General features: G+C 50.5%; 1 protein-coding gene across 1 annotated transcript in view; it reads right to left on the bottom strand.

Moving 5' to 3' along the window:
• Positions 1-14,864: 14,864 nt before the first annotated feature.
• TENM4 (teneurin transmembrane protein 4) overlaps positions 14,865-20,797 on the bottom strand; it is a 42,768-nt gene continuing 36,835 nt past the window's right edge. The window contains exons 6-7 of the mRNA XM_081100106.1: positions 18,572-18,714; positions 14,865-15,914 (exon numbers count right to left, since the gene is read on the bottom strand). Coding sequence (XP_080956232.1) covers positions 15,156-15,914; positions 18,572-18,714 — 902 coding nt within the window. The 3' untranslated portion in view covers positions 14,865-15,155. The remainder of the gene's footprint in view (positions 15,915-18,571; positions 18,715-20,797) is intronic.

A 20,797-nucleotide genomic window follows, 5' to 3' on the forward strand; every position in this document is an offset into this window, starting at 1 on the left:
ATTATCCCACAGTTCATGGATATTCCATTCCATTTTTCTCCCCATTCTTTTTTCTTCTGCTTTTCAGTTTGTGACGTTTCTGTGGACATATCTTCAAAGTAGTTGATTTTTTCCTCAGCTTTGTCCAGTTTGCTGGTGAGTCCTTCAAACATACCTTCACTTCTGTTATTTTAAAAAAATATATTTTATTGATATCAGAGAGAAAGGGAGAGGGAGAGAGAGATAAAAACATCAATAATGAGAAAGAATCATTGATCGGCTGCCTCCTTCCTATACGCCCCCCACTGGGGATCCAGCCCGCAACCCGGGCATGTGCCCTTGACTGGAATCAAACCCCAGACCCTTTAGTCCGCAGACCGATGCTCTATCCACTGAGCCAAATTGGCTAGGGCTGTTGTTTTGCTTTTAATTTCTAGAATTTCCTTTTGGTTCTTTCTCAGAGTTCCCATTTCTCTGCTTACATTACCCATCTTTACATGTTCACATTTTCATTAGAGCCCTTAGCATATCAGTCACAGTTATTTTAAATTTCTTATCTGATAGTTTCAAATTTTCTGTCATATCTGAGTCTCATTCTGAAGTTTGCTTTGTCTCTTCAGACTATGTTTGTGCTTTTTAGCAAGGCCTGCATGTGAGAGGGACACACCGATCACTTGGCTCGAGCCCCAGTTGGGGCAGGGGTCAAACCTGCAACCCAGGTACATGCCCTTGACCTGCGACTCTTTGGTCAGCAGGCCAATGCTCTAACCGCTGAGATACACCAGCCAGGACAAGGCCCCCTCTTACTGATTAGTTCATTCATTTAACAATGAACTTTCATTTACTAAGAGTTCTCAGTTCTCCACTCAGGCTTGTGTTCCTACCTTGTCCTGTGCGGAATTACCTGTGTTGGTCATGACTCATCAGCTGTGGCCCTGCAGATTCATGAACAGCCCCCAAATGCCAGCAGGCTTGGCAGGCAGACATTTATATTGTTTGGGATTTGGGATTTTCCAAATTTGGGATGTTTTCAGCTTTTCTTTCTTCAAGCACATTTTCTGCACTGCACTGCCTTCTCTCTGTCTCCGACTCCAGTGACACAAATGTTAGACCTTTCGTGTAACCCCACAGATCCTCTCAATCTTTCCAGTTGTTCCAATTGGACACTTTCATCAATCTATCTCCAAGGTCCCCTTCATTCCGCCATATTGAGCTTATCCACTGAGTTTTTACTAAAACGTGTTGTTCATGTATTTTTTAGTTGTAAAATTTCCCTTTGGTTCTTCCTCATCTCATTTATTTTCAAGACTTTCTATTTTTCCATTTGCTTCGTGAGTGTTCACCCTTACTTGTGGAGCACTTTTTGTCTAGCTGCTTTAAAGCCTTTGTTAGATAATTTCAGCAACTGCGTCATCTCAGTGTTGGACTAGTTGAGATATTTCTGGTTCTTCATATGCCAAGTATCCTGAATATTTTGAATATTATGTTATGAGCCTTGTATCTTACTCCAATTCTAGGGAGAGGTAAAAAAAAATAAAATTCAAAAGCGAGCATTTGACCGGGTTGGGTTCAGGCCACCAGTTCTGGCCAACCTCCTGTGGCCTGTGGTTTCCGTGTTCACTTTTCAAAGACTTTCCCAGGCTTAGCGCAGTTCTGTTCTGCATGTGCGCCACCCGACGGCCAGTCTGAGACCGGGGCCATGGTCTATTTCTCAGATCAGTTCTCAAGTTCCGGTAGACTGCCAAGAGCCGGCTCTCTGTGTGCAGCTTGGAGTGGGCCCAGGGCTTCTCGGATACTTATGGGTCCACTGTCCTAAGCTCCTCCCGCTCCACGGTCCCCCTGGTACTTCCTGGTTCCCCGAGGCTCCCTTTTTGGTTTTCACCCAGAAATCTGAGGCTTTATTTACCCCTCTTCTGACATGCGCTTCTTGCAACTACTGTAACTGTATTTGGGGCCGTCTGGTGGGAGGACAGAGAAAAAAAAGTAGCAGACAATTCTTTCACTCACAGTCTTGAGACCATCCCTCCTCCCTTAGAGTCCTGGGTGTCTCAGGGCAGAGCTGCCACTCTCTAGACACCCCTTTCTTACTCCTCGAGCCTGAAACAGAGGCTTTCTCCTAGAGTTCTGTCTGTGCTGAAGCTCACGCCGGGGTCTTGGCTGGCTTGGGTCGAGGCTGGGGGACCCTGTAGGGGTGGGCTGGTGGGAGGGGGAGAAAAGGTAAGCTCCTTGCCAATTCAGAGCCACTCAGAATTCTGGTCTCACCCCTGCCCTGCCCCAAACCTGCCTGCTGCTGATTCCACGTTAGCTGGAGCCAGAACCTGAATATTCTTTTTTAAAGAAGAATTCCACTTAAAGGCATAATAGACTTAGCGTTTTTGCACTGTTTTAACATCACTAGAAAGAGGACAACCACACATTATGTGCATCCTGAGGAGATGCAACAGAAAGTACAAATGAATTAGTCTTGCTTGAGACAATGGAGCCTGAATTTCACTAAGCCTTTAGAGCTACCTGCCGGCTAAGAGTGAACGACACTGCAATGAGCTGTCATTCCAATCCAGGTCGTGAGACCTTCTGTAGTACAAATGACGTGGCATCGCCAACAAATAAATGGCTCAAAGGAGAAGGTGAAACTATTACAGATGAAGGGGCTTCAGAGACATAAGTAAAAGGGGATAAATCTTAGGGGATTCTGGAGAAGATTCAAGGAGGTTATAATGAATGTAGAGTGCTAAGCACAGTGCCTGGAAAAATGGTAAATGAATGCTATTACTGCCTCTTGTCACAGGAGATGACAGCCTCTCTCTCAGGGCTGCTCAAGGATCAAAGGACTCATCTACCTTGCCCTTTCCTCCTGCACCTGGGCAGGAAGGCGGGACACTGGCAGTATCCAGTGCAGTGTGTATGGTTGGCCAGTAGATGGCAGCTCCGGCCAGTCTATCTGGAACCCTGGCACCACAAGAGAACTAGTCTTGTTTTGCTGGGAGAAGCAGGGTCCTGACTCATCACCAGCGTTCCCCTTCTCCTCCTAGGTAGGAGGCATAAAGCTGAAGGGAGAGAATCAGCAGAGCTTCTTAGATATAATCAGGGTGCTAGTGGCAGTTTTCTCAGGATTCATTATTTGCTGGGTGTTTCGTAGACTCATTTAGACCACAGTTTGAATGCTGTACCTAGACTCTGCTTCTTGTCCCAGTGCCTCCTGCTCCATCCTGAATCACGTGTGTACAGGTCCACCTTGGTTCAGTTTCTCTTCCCTATCACGCTGGGGTAATTCACACGTACACACCACCCACACCTGAGATGTCCTTCAGGAAAAGTTTGTTGAGTGAGTAAAGAAGTGAACGCACTCTGGACATTTAAGCACATATTGTTCTTTCCCAGCAGACTCTCGGTCAGGCTATGCGTATTTTTCTTTTTGCCTCTCAAACAGGTGGTCTGGGAAGGGATTACCAGTGCGTGCCCTGGAACTGGATTGCTTAGGTGCAGATCTGTTTTTCTACTTCTTAGCTGCATGCCCTTGGACACGTGCCTCCGTTTCTGCAACTCCAGAGTGAGGATAACACAGCAGCTCCCCGGTCCTACTGTAGTGAGGACTAAGCAAGCAGATGCATTTAAACTGCTTAAAAGAGTGCCTGGCACATACTGCCTATTAGTTGTCATTGGGACCTTGCCTGGCTCGGAGACAGATTTAATGCCCTTGCAGAAATGCATTCAAGGAAGATACCTAAAGAGCCTAGTGTGCCTGTCTGGCACAGGGGATGGCTCTCAAGAAACAACAGCCTCCCCTCCTGCTCCTCTTCTTTGCCTCCGCCTTCTGGTTATTGAGGTCATCGTTATTCATTGGAGAGGCCTAAGGTCATGAGTACTGCTTTGTCCACCTTTTTCCAACCCCAGGCTGAGCAGTGGTCTCTGAAGTCATCGTGTGTTGCTAGGGACAGTACATTCAGGATCGAGGGGCCCTCCTCAAAGTGGCACAAGACTCAGAAGGCACCGAGGAAGGGAGGAAAGGACCTCTGGAACACTGTCCCCTTTCTGATGTGTATGTGGTACTTTGGGGAGCATCTTCCAAGAGTCATTGCTCAACTTTGGGGCTGTTGTTCAGGTCCAAAGGATTCCAGTGTGAACCACACAAGTGCAGGGGCAGGGACGGGGGATTATTATGGTCTTACATGATCTCACCATGTTTTTCTGTATGTTTGTCTGGAGAGGTGGGACTTTGTGACAGACTACCACTAGGTGGTGCCATCGAAGTGAAGAAATCTTTAGGGCGAAAGCTCATCACCTGCCCTGTACAACAGAGTGGAAGAGCAGATAAACATGTATCTGGAGAAAATCAAAAGCCTCATCTCAAAAAATTCCAGTCACCTGGTAAGATTCTGGGTAGAAATGGAGACTGAGCCAGGAGAATGTACATGGGGCAGGAGCACAGAAACTTAGGGGTGGAGGTAGGGAGTTAAGCCAGGTTGTTCTGTCCTTGCCTACAGGTCTGGTCCTGATTCCTGAGGGCCCCCTCTGCTTTGCCCAGGAGACCTGCCAGGATACCCACAGGAGGTCTCATGTCTTTACCTTACTTTGCTCTCAGCTGCCATCCCCTTCATCATTCCTTTCTCATAAGTCGAGGTGTCATCTCCCTCTGGAAGCCCCTTCATCCAGGTGGAACTGCCTGCTACCTTCTTTGTGCCCCACTGTCCTCACACCTCCTTTCCCAGGGGTCTGCCACTTTAGTGGACTGAGATTTTTACCACCGAGTGGCGATTTCCTGGCTTGGTGTCAGCAGGGTGGGCCAATGTCTGATCCCCAAAGATATGTAAGGGATTTATCACCCACAGCACCCTTGGGCTCTCAGGGATCACCCTCTGCCTCAGCACCCTGAGAATGTCCTAGAAATGCTGAAGGTTTCCCACTGGCTTAGCAGTGTGGAGAGCACTGGCTATATAACTTGCATAGTCCAGGGCACAATGAAAATACAGGACCCCTGGTTAAGAAACAGTTAAGTTTCAAGATGGAGACAGCAGAGCATGAAACCGAGAGTGGGGCCCTTCTGACTCCAGGGCCCTGTGTGACTGCACAGGCTGCACGCCCACCAGGCAGCCCAGAGTGTGGAGTCGAGCAAAGTCTCAGATGGGCCCTGTGCCTGTTGAATAGTCATCAGGTGACCCACTGGCTGCTTGACAGGTGACTGGCCATCATCAGACTTTTCCGTGTATGCAGCCCTTCACATCAGAAATGCCCTTCCTCCCCAATGGTAAGATATGAGAGAAACAGCCTAGAATTTGGAGTTAGGCACACCTGGATTCAAATTCTGATTCTATTACTTAGCACAAATCATGAACATCTCCAGGCCTCACCTACAAAATGGGAGGTAGCACCACCCACCACGAATACTGCTGTAAATTCTAACGAGATTTATGTAGAAAGCACTGGGTCTGGAGCCCATGCCTACGGTGTCTCCCTGCGCTCTCCCCACTGAGCCACACTGCTTATCTTCAGAAGCATCTGATCAGCAGAGAGCAGGCAGATGTTAGGCCTAATGATTGGGCAGTGCTTGCTCAGTGAGGAGCGTCACCATGTGGTGAGGCCCCAGGGTGCTCCATGGTCTCTGGCAGCATCAACCGAGTCAGGTAAGCAATGAAAGACAACCTAGGGAGGCCCTGGAGAAGCTCTGAGGTACAGAGTACCCATGGGGGAAATGTATTCATTTGTTATCCAACAAATGCATATGAACACTTCCTGTGCCAGGTGCCAGGGATACAGCAAAACAGGTGGGGTTCTGCCCTCTGTTCACGTAACGTGTGGGATTATGGTGTTCTGTTCTCCTGGGTGCATCTGTCCCTAGCCAACAGCCAGCCAGAGTTTACTAGGCGCCCACCATGAGGCAGGAAATGAGACCACAACAGGTGCTGCGAGACTCCACCGCCCCCTCGGATTGAAATGAATGAGAGCTGTGTGCTTTCATGCCCAACAGCCAGCACCTGCGACTCTTTGTAGGCGGGCTGTCCTCAGCCTGCTGGACCTCCCTTTGCCAAGAGCACAGAGAGCCCGAAGTCACTGGGAAATGACGTCCCGACATCACCAGGGGCAGCCCTTGCCCCACGATGACAGGTGCAGAGGTGTGAATACTTCAGCCCAGCTGGGGACACTCTCAGGTGTGACTTAGCTGCCCCACTGGACTGAGTCAAGAGTTTGCTCTCCTAGGACGTTGCTTCATCTCAAGCTCTTGATGGCCTCCTTTTCTTTCTTGTCCCTCACCTTCCGTTATCTGCCAGCTTTTTCTGGGGCCCACTTCCAAATAACTTACTTTCAGACAAATCCTTTCTTATTCAGGATCTCCTTATGAGGAACTCCCCCACTCAAGATAGAAAGAGAAGAAAAAAGGAGGGAGCGATGGTTCTCCATTTTCATGTTATTTACTATAAACAGTGATGCCATGTGTCAGAAGTTAAGTCATTATGAATAATAAAGTACAGCTTTGCAAAATAATTCCTTTTGTATAAATTAGAGTGCGTTCCAAGTTACCCCTGTAATAGGTTCATTCTCCCTCACTTGCATGCCAAGATGATTTTAAAGGGGGAAAAAGAGGATGCATTTCGGCTAGCTCGGATTTGCACATACCTACCCCTTGATTATCCCAAACCAAGATATACCCATGGGGTGGCTGCTGCATGTAAATATCAATTGTCATGTGTTTGCTGTGCTCAAAAAGTTGAGCCTTGCTGGGTCGGATCCCTGGGAATTTGGGGCTTTATGCCTTCCTAGACCAGGTTCACAGGCGCAGGGCTTGGAGGCCCAGGCTCCCCCCGGCCCACTCAAACAGCACACCTTACTCCCACCAGGAATGTCTTTCACTCTCATATAATCCCTTCTCACCAAAGCCACCTCTTCCAGGAAATATTCTCAGATTCCTTCCTTTCCCCACCCAGCCCATGCCGAGCCCCCCTTTTCTGGCATTGTGGGAAAGTGATGTTTGTTGGAACCACTTTCTTAGCACATGGCCACTTCCTCCCATCCCTCAAAGCTGGCTGGAGTCCCTGAATCTTTAGCTGCAATCAGGCTGACCAGGCAGGCGCACATTAGGAGCCGGAGCCATGGCAGGAGTGGGAGCTGGGGCTGGCCTGCTGTTGCAGAATCATGGAAGCAGGGGTGGGGAATGTCCAGCCCGTGGGCTGTAAAAGGCCTACAAAATCATTTGGTCTGGCCCTGCCAAGGCTTTAGGGGTGAGTTAATTACATATTTGACCAAATACAGCAGGCTAATTTTTAAGTTGATAATTTTGTACGGCCCGAGAATGATGTTATAAATAGCCAAATGGCCCTTAGAGAAAAAAGGTTCCCCAGCCCTAAAGTATGGATGTGGGGCACCTATCCAGCCCAGCTGCCGAACCCGGACACCTCCTCTCAGGGTCTGGACCTGACCCTTGGACATGGATGGGGACACTGCTGTGCCTGGGGCACCTGGCTGCCTTGCTGTGCTTCTGCTATGAAACTGGCAACTCCCTATTCCCTAGAGATTGAGCTCAGACTTATGGTGCCTCTTGACTCCAGGGACTGGGCCTCTGGCCACCTCTCCCAGGGCAAACCCTGGAAAGTTCCTGCTCCTTCACCAGACTTTGGAGTTTTAGCAAGCTTGGTGGCTGAGGCCTCTGGAGCAGTGACACAGAGAGCATGCTCTTGGTATCTCAGTCTGGTTTCTGAATCTCTCCACAACCGCGCCCCCCCCCCCCTCCCGCAATTGAGTGGTACTATGTACAAGCAAAGGGTCCTGTGTTACATCTATGGGTTCTGGAAGGCTGCGTAGGTTACATGCGTGAAGTGCTCATTAAATGTTTGATTAATTGCAATTCCTCCTGTAGGGCCTGGCTATGCTATTCATTGGCTTAATCATCCATTCTCTTTCCATCTACTTATCCACCCACCCACTCAGTCATATAATAAGTGTCTGTATCTGAAATAATGACTCCATTTCTTCTGTTCTCATCTCACAGACTGGGGAAGAGATTTTCACCCTAAGAACCTAGTCCCGGGAGAGTGGGATGAGCATATTTTGAAGGCTGCAGAGAGGATGACAAAGGCCCACATGCCAGCCTAGCAGGTCAGGTGCTTACTTCCCAGTGGGCCGGACAGGGCTTGCAGATTATGGGGAGGTAGGACACTGCTTCTATTCTGCCCGAAACACTGAGGACTCCACTGCTCCTAAGAACTGATATTTGACCTGGCTTGAGGTGTGTGTGTCCACAAGTAAGCTTTAGATTATTGAAAGATAAGGATGTCTTTGCAAGTCCTATTGCCCTTAAGTTCTTGAAAGGAGACTGGCCTGGGGGCAGTGGCTGAAGCCCATCCTGGGCTATTCCAGACTGATGAATTCAGACCTGAGAAATAAACACTGATTGCCCGCCCACCCTCCAGTTGGGATGGAATTCCCCGAATGGTGAGATTTCCAGGGTGAGGTTGGAAGGAGAGACACCCAGAGAGAGGCCGGGGTGAGGACTGGGACCAGGTCAGGGTGGGATGAGCCCAAGTGGAAAGCCTGTAAGGTTTAACTCTTAGGTACTCCTCCCCTGGAGAGGCACCTCCCTTCGGGTCTAGATGCTCCTGATGTAGAACAGGCATACCAGGACTCACTTTTAAAGTTGCTTTCCTCCATGTTGTAGTATTCTCCAAGGCTGCCAGTGGGTCAGGAGAGCAAGAATCACCTGTGCGACCTTGAGGCCAGGCTGCAAAGGGCAGGGAGGGCCAGGGCACTCTGGGGAAGAGGTGCCTCTGTTCTCCCCTCTTCTTCCCTTCTCAAGGCTGGTGGCAGCTGCAACAGATTTGCCAGGGATGTAGGGGAGGGAGGCGCAACCCCCAGTTCAGAGGAGGGGTGGCTCTATTCAGAGACAGGAGACAACCGTCCCCTTTCTCAAATGCACCAGAGAAAGGGACCCCAAGGCAAAGGGAAGGCCGACCTCAGGTGACCCGCAGCCGAGCGCCTGCTTTGGGCTCTGGGTTAGATAGTCATAGCCTTAGGAGCTCACACCCCAAGAAACCCAGGCTTGCAAAGGGCAGGCACGTGGCAGGTGCTTGGCGAGTGCTTCTGAGAGAGAGCCTCTGCTGGGCTCAGAGGCTTGTGTGCAATGGCGCACACGTGTGGACGTCGGAGGATACGGTGGGGGCGGGGCGTGCCTGGGCAGCTGACTGTAGTGTAGTGGGGAAGGGCGGGGGCGTGGCAGCGGCGGACCCGATGCACCGGCTCTGGCTCTACTGGCTGGAAGTGGGAGGTTCCGTTCACTAAGGGCATCTGAGGTGCCACCCTAAATAGCTTAATCCATATGCAGTGTCACCTGGAAACACATTGGAAATGCAAATTATGGAGCTCCACTGCAGACCCATTGATTCGCAAACTCTGGGGTTGGCCCCAGCAGTCTGTCTAGATCAGCCTCCAGGTGAGCCTGATGCAGCCCAATTTGGGAACCACGGGTGTGTGGAAAGAGCACCAGGGTTTGGCAGGAAGGTGGTGGACCGAGGAGGGCGGTGTGAGGTAGAAAGTTTACGTGGGTGAAGACCTACTGTGCTCTGAGCAATGTGTGCCATTACTTACCCTCTCCTTTAAGGTGATCTGAGCAGCAACCGGAGGTTATGTACCATCACACTCTCATTACAGATGGAAGACCCAGCCTTGGGGAGTTAAATGACTTGCTTAAGGTCACACAGTGAGTGCTAGAGCCAAGTTCTGCTCCCAAATTGGCTCCAAAAGCAGGTTTTTCCTATCAGGCAGGTGCCTCCTGGCACCACCCAGAGTGCCAGTCGGGGCAGCGGTGCCGGGAGTGCTCCAGGCTGCCTGGCACAGAGCTCCCGGCGGTGGAGAGCTCCCGATTGCCTGGTGGAGAGCTCACGGCGCCTACACAGAGGGCCTGGTGAGGGGCCAGTGCCGAGGCTAAGGCGAGAGCAATGAGCCTTCTGCTCTTACGCCTGTCCTCAATTACTGAATTTTCATAAGGTTTGCCATTCACACCAGGGAGCTGAGCTTAGCACATGTACTTTCCTAAGTGACCAGCTGTCATCCGGGAATTCTAGAACTGAAAGGTTAAATGTGAGGTTAAGTGAGAAAAGCAGAGTGAAAAATGACCTGTATGCTGTGATTACTTTAGATACATATTTTTAGAAAAAGGTACATTAAGAACACAGAGGAAAAATAAAAACAGTTGTAAAGGAATTTTCTCCCTCCCCCCGCCCCTCCAAGTTGTGTTATGTGGCTATAATTTGTACGATGAATGTGCATTCATTTATTTTTAAAAGTGCAATGGTGACACCCCGTGTGGACGGCTGTGACATTGTGGACAGCTCTGTGCCCAGGGGCAGACACAGGCTCTCTCTTCAGGACAGTGTCCGCCCCCCACCCCCCCATCCCCTTGGAGTCTGTCCTCAAGGCCAGTAAGGACAGTACAGGGATGTGGCCTGGGGCAGCAGTGGGACAGAGCTGACGTCATTTTGACATCCATGACCATCCATGATATCCAGGGTCTCGTGTCCTCTGGAAGTGCCTCTCCGTGCCAGTTGTCACCTGGAGGGATTAAGAGGGACTTTGGGGCCAAGGACCAGAGTCCGGCAGGCGACCCTGGGAGGAGCAGCATCTAGAAGGACCGATTCAGTCTGGGCAGTGGTGCCCTGAGAGTAGGCAGCCCCTACTCTCTCAACAAAGGCCACCCGACACCTTGAAACACAAAATATTCTTTTATTTGTCAACAAAGGCTACACGGGGTCACTTCTGGTTTTGTATTTTATGCCTCTTTTTTTTTTTTTTTTTCTAGAAGGTATCTACATCTGCATTTATGTACAGCCTTGTTGGTATTTACACAGTCAGGAATACAGTGTTAGAAACACAAATGTGTTGAGAAAAAAATTTCTCAAAAATGAGTTCCAGACTTCAGGAAAACTAGTTCCGCATGGTAAGGCCAGAGTCTCCAGTGTTGGTCATCAGAGGCAGCTCGGAGAGTCCTTCTGCCCAGGCTGCGGGTTCAGGAGTCTTCGAGGACAGGCAGGTCCAGAAACGTGGGATTCTGGGGCTGGGTGAATCCTGGGCTCGGGGTGCCGCCTGACCTCTGGGACCCAGCTTCCCACAGGCTAGCCGGGCTGCCCGGGAGTTGGTTCTCTGTTGGCAGTTTGCCCTCAGAATCAATCACATTTTCTTGGGGACCCAGGGGTGGCCCAGTATCATGCTTTTGGCATCCCAGAGGGGGTAAGAAACCCAATGTTGGCCCCACCTAGGCCTCCCCCCGCTCTGATCTTCCACATTCATGATGAAACCTAAGAGCTCACCGCTGTCTGGGGCGGTCAAGTACACAAGGCTGGTTTTTGAGAATGTAAAAAAGGGTAGAGAGGATAAAGTTTCGATCACCTGAGCAATGAGTCTTTAAAATTAGAGTTTGCTGTTTTTTGAAGGTTAAATGAAAGGGCCTTGAACTCCAGAGTTCTTTCTTTGAATCCCCTCCTCTCCAATAAAAGAGAGAGGAGTGTATAAACCTAGCGGGGAATTATGGGCATTTGATGGAGTCGCAGTGAGGACCCCAAGGAGACCATGGGCTCCTTCTGAGATCCCTCAGGAGATGGGCTCCCCCTGGGGACCAGGGGTGGTAGCTGCTGTGAGGAATGAAGAAAAGAATTGACTTTGAATATCAGGAGCTCAAACCCCAAAGCTGGGGACCTCGCTGAGGCCTGGCAAGCTCCTTCCTCCTGGGCCCAAGCTCAGCATCGCTGCCCTCGCCACGTGGTAACCCCAAATCCAGGCTGCAGGTGCGAAACTGGTTCTAAGATTTCACACTGAGAGCCTCGCCTCTGCATAATGGAAACTCCTGCCCGCTACACAGGTGGCACTTAAAAGTCAGAGCTGAAAAGGTCCTTTATTTTTTAAAATTAATCTGACTCCTTGTTATGTGTCTATAAAACCACGGCCCAGTTTTCCTCACCTTTGGCTCCCAGCCCCGCCCCATCCTGATGACTGACAGGCACACCTCCTGGCCATTCTCAGCCTCGGATTGGTTTCTCAGGGATTGTTCCAAATCCAGAGCTGTGTCTGGAGCATGGGTAAAGTGGAAATCTTATCCAATAAAAACAAAGTTGGGGTATCACAAAAGTCCTATTCCAGGCGATGGCAGAGGGCTGGCTGAGGGTGAGGAGCTGGAGGCAGCTGCGAAGAAGGGGGAGAACTCTTCCAAGGTAAATTTTATTCTGACATCCTGCAGAGTCATGAACCTGGGCCCGTGAAGGGTGGCTGGTGGCTCCAGGGAATGGACACATTTTGGTTGAGTGGTACTAAAAGGGCAGGTGCCATCAAGGTTGGGATTTGATACCTGGAGGCCACTAAACAGGCACAGGGACCTCTGGCTCATGCCTTCAGATTCCCTCTTGCTGTGAGGGTGGGGTTGCTGGTCTCAGCAGGAGGACAGTCTGAGAGGGGACGCAGAGAGTCACCTGCCAGCCCAAAAGGAAACCAACTCTGAACCAGCCAACAAGACCAGGGCCAGAAGCACGTCTCTAATAGCAACAGCACTGAAGTGAACCAGGTGCCTGATGCTGCCTACTCCTCACCTGAGATCCTTTCCCTAAAGCCTGGGGTGCTTCAGCTTCTCCCTGCACAGAAGCTGGGCTGCCTTGGTGGTAGGCAGCCCAGGAAAAAAATAGAACACCAATCATTTAAAGAAAAGGAGTGATTCTGTGTTTTTGATCTTTAAAAGTCCACACTATGACTTTGGTGGGGGTGCTGGTGAGGTCAGTGGTTGGGGAGATGCAGGGAGATGGCTCCCTTGGCCCTCACGCTGTCTCTGGCCTCCAAGTGGACGTCCCCAGCAGGTCTTGACTGATGTCCGGCAGCCAGGATGGAACGGATCAACTGGGCCTATTGAAGGAGAGCTTTGTCCACGGGCCCCTATGGCAAGAGTACGTCTGGAGAGGAAGAAGCCCATTTTGCATAAAAAGCCGTGTTCTGCAGCCACGCTGTTTTCCATCCCCTCTGAGAAGGCTCCTGCGGGATGGAGCCCACCCCCAGCTCCCGCCCTGTACAGTGGACCCGAGGAGCTCTGCGTCTGACTTGGGCCACCAGTGGACCAACAGGCCTCGGCGCCCTGTCGCAGCGGCATGCCTTTTTTTTTTGGAAACAGGAAGAGCACTTAGCGAAACACATCCTTTGATCCCAGTGGGATGACATAAGGCGAAACCTCCTATCCCGAGAAGCTGTGGGTGCCTCCCTCTGCCAGGCAGAGCCCGGGCTCCACGCCGCTCCGATTCTCATGCAGTGAGAGACCTTCTTGGTTTCATTAACTTGTGTAATATTCTGAAGACTCTGTGAGTAAGGCCATAAAGGTGCCATGAGCTTATCAGTCCAACAAGGTTGCCACGGAGAATAGCTCAGACTCAGAATTCATTTTCCACACTTAATGTAAATGTAACCCATAACAGTCCCGTTTTCTAAGAAGCCCAGCTCCACGGGAAGCCTGTGGCTTCCCCTCCTGGTCTCCCAGAGCTTCCTGTGAGTGGTGGTGATGATGATGGTAAGTGGGCAGATGAACCAGGACCCAGAAGTTCCCAGCTCTTGCTGCCTTACCCTCCCCTCCATGCTTCCTCTGGCCTGGCTGGCTGCTGCCTCTCCCCGGCTCTGCCCTCCAGGTATGGGTTGTACCCACTCCTGACAGGGTTGGAGCCTCCTCCCAATGACCTCAGGCATCGGTATGTCTGCACAAGGAACACCTCTAGGATCCATGGGCACCAGCCTCAGGAGCGGCCCTCAAACCTGGCGGGGTTGCGTGACATCACCAGGCCGCCTCAAAGCAGCTCTTTTCCTTCTTCCTTTTCCCTCTTTCTTTGAAGCCGTCATTGGGCTCCTCCGGGGTTGGGGGTGGGGGGCGAGGTGCTGTTTTAGAGTAACTTCACGGGAGGAGTTTCCCGAACGCCTCTCCTGCTGCATTCCGTTCTGCAGGAGCCCATATGGGGAAGCTGGTTAGAGGGAGGCTTGGCTCGCGGCTTCCTCTCTTTGGCTGACTTTTTCTTAAACATCGTTCCAGAATCAAAGGCCACCAAGCACCTCTCTCCACACTTCAATGTCTCAGTGGTGGCAGCTGAGCAGTGGTGGGAAGGCGCCCAGCGTCGTGGGGAGAGGGCTTCACCTAGGAAGACATGCTGGTACCCGTGCCATCATTGCCATCTTTTGCCCTGGGTGGCCTTCCCCTCCCTGGACATGGTGCCCACACTGAGGGCTTGCTTTGCAGTGCTGGTTCTCACGTCTGACTTTGGGAGAGAAGAGGAGATGAATAAGGAACATCGTGGGAGGACCAACCAACCACAGTCGTCCTGGAGGATGAGGCTCTTAGTCCCAGGACGTTATGTCACCAGACTGGGGGAAAGGATCTGGCAGACACTTTCTCCATCCCAGCCTGCGGGTGGCACCAACAACTACACAGGATTTGCAAAAAGGGGCGGGGCTTTTCATTTAGCATCAAAATATAAAGCTTGAGCAGGAGTTTGGGGCAGCTTGAAAGAGGTGCTGAATGACATCATGAACACCCCCCCCCCCCGCCCCCCGGAGAAAGACGGAGCCATCTGTGGTTCTCCGGAGGCATGGAACACAGTGAATAAAAAGCCACCACTCATCTGCGGGAGCTTAGCCGGGGATCCTCAGGTCCGGCAGACCCTCCTTCCAGGGCCCCTTAGAAGTTTGGTGCTGGCCTGTTACCTGCACCCCTCACTCCTGCCCGACGCCCACTGAGGAAAGGGTTGCACATGAGACAAGTTAGCACAGACATTCGCGTCTCACATCACACTGGGTACCAAGGGACAGACAAGGACACATCCCAAGGAATGAGTCTCAAAGAGAAGAAATGTACCCCAAACAACAAGGAAAAAATCCTCAAGGAAAAGGGAACAAAAGACAATAAAGTTTTCATTGTGATCACACTACAGAAAAAAAATACCTTCTGTTCTTTGCAAAAAATGTGTGAAGGCCAATTTTGTGTTTTTCTTTTCTTAAAAAAACGAATGTTGCATGAGTTACAATGCAACCAGTATCTTTTTTTTTTGTTTGTTTCTTTTCTGCACTTGTTTAAAAAAAAGTAATTGTTTTTTTTGTTTTTTTTTAAAGTACAACACAGTCAGATGTGCGGCCACAAAAGAGCAGCTGTCTTTGGCAAGAAGTCCGGGCCGTGGTCCTCTCTGTCACCTGCGGCCCATCTCGCTCTGTCTCATGAAGTGGATGTTGTTGGCGCTGTCTGACAGTTCTGGGTACTGCTCCACGGAGATCACGAAGAAGCCATCGTAGCCTTGAACCCGCCCTGTGTCCAGCACCTGCTGCCTCTCCCCCTCTGTCCAGGCCCGCAGGCCCTCCTCCCCTTCCCGCAGTCGCTGCTGCTCGCGGGCCCATGCCCGGCGCACGGCTCTCTGCCGGGCCAGCTCCAGCACCCGCGCTTTCTCCTCATCCAAGGTCGTCCCATAGCGGGTGTTCAAGCACAGGGCCCCGTACTGGAGCTGGATGTCTGTGTAGCGTCTAGTCCTGCCATTGAGCATCGTGTTGATCTGGGACACAGTGACGTTGACCCCGTTCTCCAGGGTTCGCCGCCCCCCGCTGAGGCCCAGGATGGCCAGGTCGCCTTCCGAAGGCCCTGGTTTCACAAAGTAGTGGGTGTCCACCCCGCCGATGGTGAAATGCAGGTCCTCCAGGTAGTGGGCATTGTTCAAGATGGCGGCAACCCTCCGCCCGTCCTCGTTGGCCACACTAATGATGTCTGTGGTCACGCGGCCATCCTTCAATGCAAACTTGACCCCCTTGCCAAAGACTGAGCCACTGGATGCAAACTTCTTTGTCTTTGGGGCCTGCTGGCAGCTGGTGATTGTGGAGCCATAGAGCTGGTCAAAACGTTCTAGGGTGACGAAGGCCTTGAGCTGCTTTTGCACTTCACACTGTACCCCCAGGATAGACTGATGAGGAGAGAGAGAGAGAGAGAGAGAGAGAGAGAGAGAGAGAGAGAGAGAGAAGAAAGTGAGACAAAGGGAAAAAAACCAAAGCCTAGAGAATCAGTTTACATAACTAAGTCAAATCTATATTTATATAAGATATAGCACGTGGCTCTACTCCTGATCACTGGAACATCCAGCCATACTCTCTCCATCCCTTCACCCATTCAGAAACTGTTCAGGGAGTATCTTCTCTGTGCCGGGTCCTTTCCTGGGCACCGGAGATACAACAATGAATCCGATGCTACCCTACCCTTGAAAAACTCATCCTTTAATGGGAAAGACAGATATGCCAACAAACAATTGCAGTCAAAAGTGATCCCTGGTGGCCTCAGAGCAGTAATAGCTGTAGCTAACATGTCCTGGTCTTTGAGAGAAATAATTCACATTTATTGTCTCATTTCATCTCCACAATGACTTCATATATTGGTACTGTTAGTATCCTCACTTTACAGCTAAGAGAACTAAGGCTCAGAGAGGTTGTGACTGGCCCACCAAGTATTCAATTTAACATTCAAACCCAGGTCTGTCTGACTGTAGAGGCTCAGTTTCAAGGAAGGGCTTAAGTGAGGAGCAAACAAGGATCAGACTGCCTCAGCCTGAAGGTGGAGGAGTGAGGTGGAGAAGGTGGGGTTCAAGGACAAGCTCATGAGGGAGCTGGGACTGGAAGGATGAGGGGGTGATGTTAGATGGAGGAATGGCAAGAAATGCATTCTTGGCAAGAAAGCTTAGTAAGATGCCAAGCAGTGATTTATGTAAACCCTCTTACTCTGCTTTATTGCTCTCTGCTGGGTTTATAAATGATTTTCAAGGAGGGCTTCCACCCCACGGTGCTTCCTGGGAGATCCTCAGGTGTTCCTGCTCTTGGCTGCTTTGGGGGATACTTTGGGCCCTATCTTGGCATACTACCTACCTCCCCGCCCCCCCCTCCCCCGCCCCTCTATCTCCCCCCCCCCATCCCTGTGGTAGTGCGGGGAGCTCAGCAGAGCAGCAGGCCCCGGGGCCTTATCAGCAACTCAGGGAAATGGCTTTAGAAACAGGCCCATCGGCTTCACACTGAAATTAAGTCCTCTTTATAATTAATAGAACCCTGTCTGTGAACAATTATTTCCTAGAGTTTCACGAAAGCTGGAGTGCTCAACAACAAAGATCTCCGATGCCTGCCAAGGGCGGAAATCAATAATTCATTGACAGGCAAGCCTGGCAAACAGGCTGTTGAGCTGGGGCTTTGCGCAGTGGAGGAGGCTGCCTGGTGGTGGCGAAAGAGCCCAGCCATGGGAGTCAGCCCTGGGAACAGGCCAGCCCTGAGGCATAGTGGGGACTGGAGAGGGGCAGGGCCAGGCCTAGGGCAGCAGGGGCCAGGCCTAGGGCAGCAGGGGGCAGCAGAGAGCAGATGGCTTGGTGGCCAGATAGACTTGGGCTCTTATTACCTTTTGCCACTTTCCAACTGAATGACCTTGGGCAAGTTCTCTTTGAACCCTGGTCTACTCGCTGTAAAATGGGCGTGGGGGATGGCGGAGATGCCCAATTCATGGGGTTGTTTACTTTTTTCAACCATTTGCTCATTCAACGGAAGTTCCATGCACCTACTGTGTGGGCTAGGCACTTTGCTAGGTACCAAATAAGACCCAGTGCTGGCCCTTGGGTGGCTCACAGTCAAGTAGAGATACAGGAAAGAAAACACAAATTGAAATTCAGGGTGGTGAGTGCTGGGAAAATGGAAGCTGTGGAGGCCACCATAGCAAAGAGGGGCAGAGGCTAGGGGAGGAGACAGTGACCTGAGACCTAACAGAGTCAAGAGGGAATAAGAAACATGGGTGTGCAAGTTTCCGCCCAGGAGCAGTACGCCATCTGGCAACCCTGCTTTCCTCCTCAATGAGACTGGGCTCCCCTTGCAGGTCTGCTCTCTGCCTGATGCACTCCTGCTCTCACTGGCTGCAGCATGCGGCCTGGAAGAGCCAGCGCCTAGTACAGACACCATGAACGGGGGTGGGGATGAGCAATGGATGCCTGAAGGGAGGGGGTGGGGTGAAACTGTTTCGAAGGACCTGTACAGCTATATAACTCTATGAGTCTTTGAAATTGAGTCATAATAGGAAGACACGAGAAAGTAACATTTTGAGCATCTACAGACAGACTGGGGTGGAACCTCAGCCCCACCCCTTCCATGCTGGGTGGAACAACCTCAGGTATAAAATCTGTAGAAGGAGAACAATGAGACCAGGGGACAACTGTGAATTAACTTATGTAGAGTACCTCATGCAAGGCCAGGTGCAGCACGGTGCTCAGAACATGTCACATGTTTTTTAGAACACATCCTCTCCATCCTTGCATGTTTGTTCTGGGGAGTGACAGAGGCTCATTGTTTTGGTGGAACTCCAAACTCAGTGTAACATACAAAATGCCTTCATACAGTGAGGGGCTGTGTGCTAAGACAGTGGGCCCACCGTGGCCCACCAGCGGTAGGGTTACTAAGTGTTTACTGAACAGTTTCTGGCAGGCACTGTGGACGCACCACATCCATTTCTATCAATGGCCCAAACCTTCCTGAAAAGCTGGTAGGACCTGCTCCTGGAATGTCTGAATGGCCCCTGGGGTGGGCAGCCGTGGGCATAAATTACCTTGCTGTTGTCCCACTCCTGAGTTTTCATCTGTGTGTGGACGAGCTCGTAGGATGGTTCCATGGCATCCATGTCTGGCTTGGGATAACCTGGAATTACGTTGTGAAGCTGGAATCCAAAGGTGAGCAGCCAGCTGTTGACATCTGGGAGGGAGAGAAACAGAAGTATCCCCAGGGAGTAAGTGGACCTCAGATGTGACATATACCAATATTGCAGCCTAGAGTTGGGCGGCAGGTGGGGGCGAGGATGTGGAGTGCTGCTGGTGGGAGGGTCAACAGGTATAAGCACTTTGAAATTCAGTGTCATAGTATTCATGCTAAACACACCCTTGGGATCTAGCACCTCCATCCAAGCTGTAAGTCTAAAAGAGCAGTAACTTAAGTAGAACCTAGGTTTCCAGACTCCCCTCTCTACTGTCACTCCAATCCCTGGGACCTTCAGCTTCATACACCCAGTGGCAGCTATTGATGGGTGAAGACTCCTCCACATCCACCCAAACATCATAGAAAACACCTGCAGGGGACCATCACTCCCAAAGGAGAGATGTATATGAATGATTTTCAAAGAGAAAATTCACGTAAGAAACAAACTCTCCATCTTATGCTTGCTTTCTTTTGTTTTTGATTTTTCGTATGTCCCTCCAACCCTCTCTGCAGAGATTAGAACCTCAGGGCCCAAGTGCCATAGGGCACAGAGATGGCTTGTACCAAAGATCAGAGGGATTTCCCCCATGATCCTGCCTGTCATTTACTCTGACAGCCTAAGGAAGTCACTTAACCTCCTGGTGCCTTCTTTCTATTGGGCTTGAGGATCTAGCCCAGTGATGGCGAACCTATGACACGCGTGTCAGAGGTGACACGCGAACTCATTTTTTTGGTTGATTTTTCTTTGTTAAATGGCATTTAAATATATAAAATAAATATAAAAAATATAAGTCTTTGTTTTACTATGGTTGCAAATATCAAAAAATTTCTATATGTGACATGGCACCAGAGTTAAATTAGGGTTTTTCAAAATGCTGACACGCCAAGTTCAAAAGGTTCTCCAACACTGATCTAGCCCCATAGATAGGTTTAATTGACTTAAAGCATTCCTTGGGGGTTATTAGTTACTAGAGGTCCAGTGCATGAAATTCATGCATGGATAGGTTTCCTAGGCCTGGCCACAGATTAGGGCGATCAGGTTTCCCGCTTCCCTGCCTCCTCCTTCTCTTGCTCCCTCTGTGCCCTGCTGCTGCTGGTGGTGGCCTGCTATGTTCTGTGCCACCCCCTGGTGGTCAGCTCACATCATAGTGAGCGATCGAACTCCTGTTCTCCCGGTCGAACTCCCAAGGGGACATTTTGCATATTAGCCTTTTATATATATAGATAGTATATTAGGTATAGGGAGAGGTAATTTTGCCATGAACATTTGGTTCACTAAAGAATGGAATCAGAAAGCCAAGACATAAGGAAAAGAAAGAGAGTGAAGAGGGAACCAAGATGGTGGCATAGGTACACACTTGGACTTGCTGCCTCGCACAACCACATCAAAACTACAACTAAAAGACAAAACGTATATCATCCAGAACCACAGGAAGGCTGGCTGAGTGGAAATTCTACAACTAGAAGGATTAGAGAAAAGTGCATTGAAGCTGGTAGGAGGTATAGAGGTGAGGAATTACAGAGGTACGGAGGTGCATGTGGAAACGGGCTGGCAACTGGGTACGCTATTGTCTTTCTCAATTGGGAGGGAGATACAAGCTCCCAATTGCTCTGAACTCCAGTTCCAGGTGAGACTCTGGGGACCCAGATTCATACGGGAAGAAACTGGACTGTCTGGCATTGGGCTGGAATGTGAGGGCAGCTTTCTCACAGAGGTGCTTGCAGTGATCATTGTTCCTGTACAGGGCCCACGGGACACAGACCCCAGGACATCTCCAGGGCAGAGTAGACTAGCAGCAATTGCGGTTTGCTCTGCCCTGGCAATTCCCTGAGACCCCGCCCCACCCACTTTACACCACCCAACCTGTGAGCAGAGGCTTTTGCATATGAATGGCCTGTTCTTTTGCAATCTAAAACCTAAAGAGCTGTAGCTGGGTCAAAGAGTGCCAAAGCCTCCAAAAGAAGACCTAGACAGCAGCCTGCATTGCTTCACAGCTGGGCCTCATCTAAGCATGTCCAAACCCCAAACAAAGAGGAGGAATCTGCAGATCTCTCTGTAGCTCCTGCTGGGTGGCCTCAGGCA

The sequence above is a fragment of the Myotis nattereri genome (genome assembly GCF_964212035.1).
Source record: "Myotis nattereri genome assembly, chromosome: 9".
Lineage (NCBI taxonomy): Eukaryota > Metazoa > Chordata > Mammalia > Chiroptera > Vespertilionidae > Myotis > Myotis nattereri.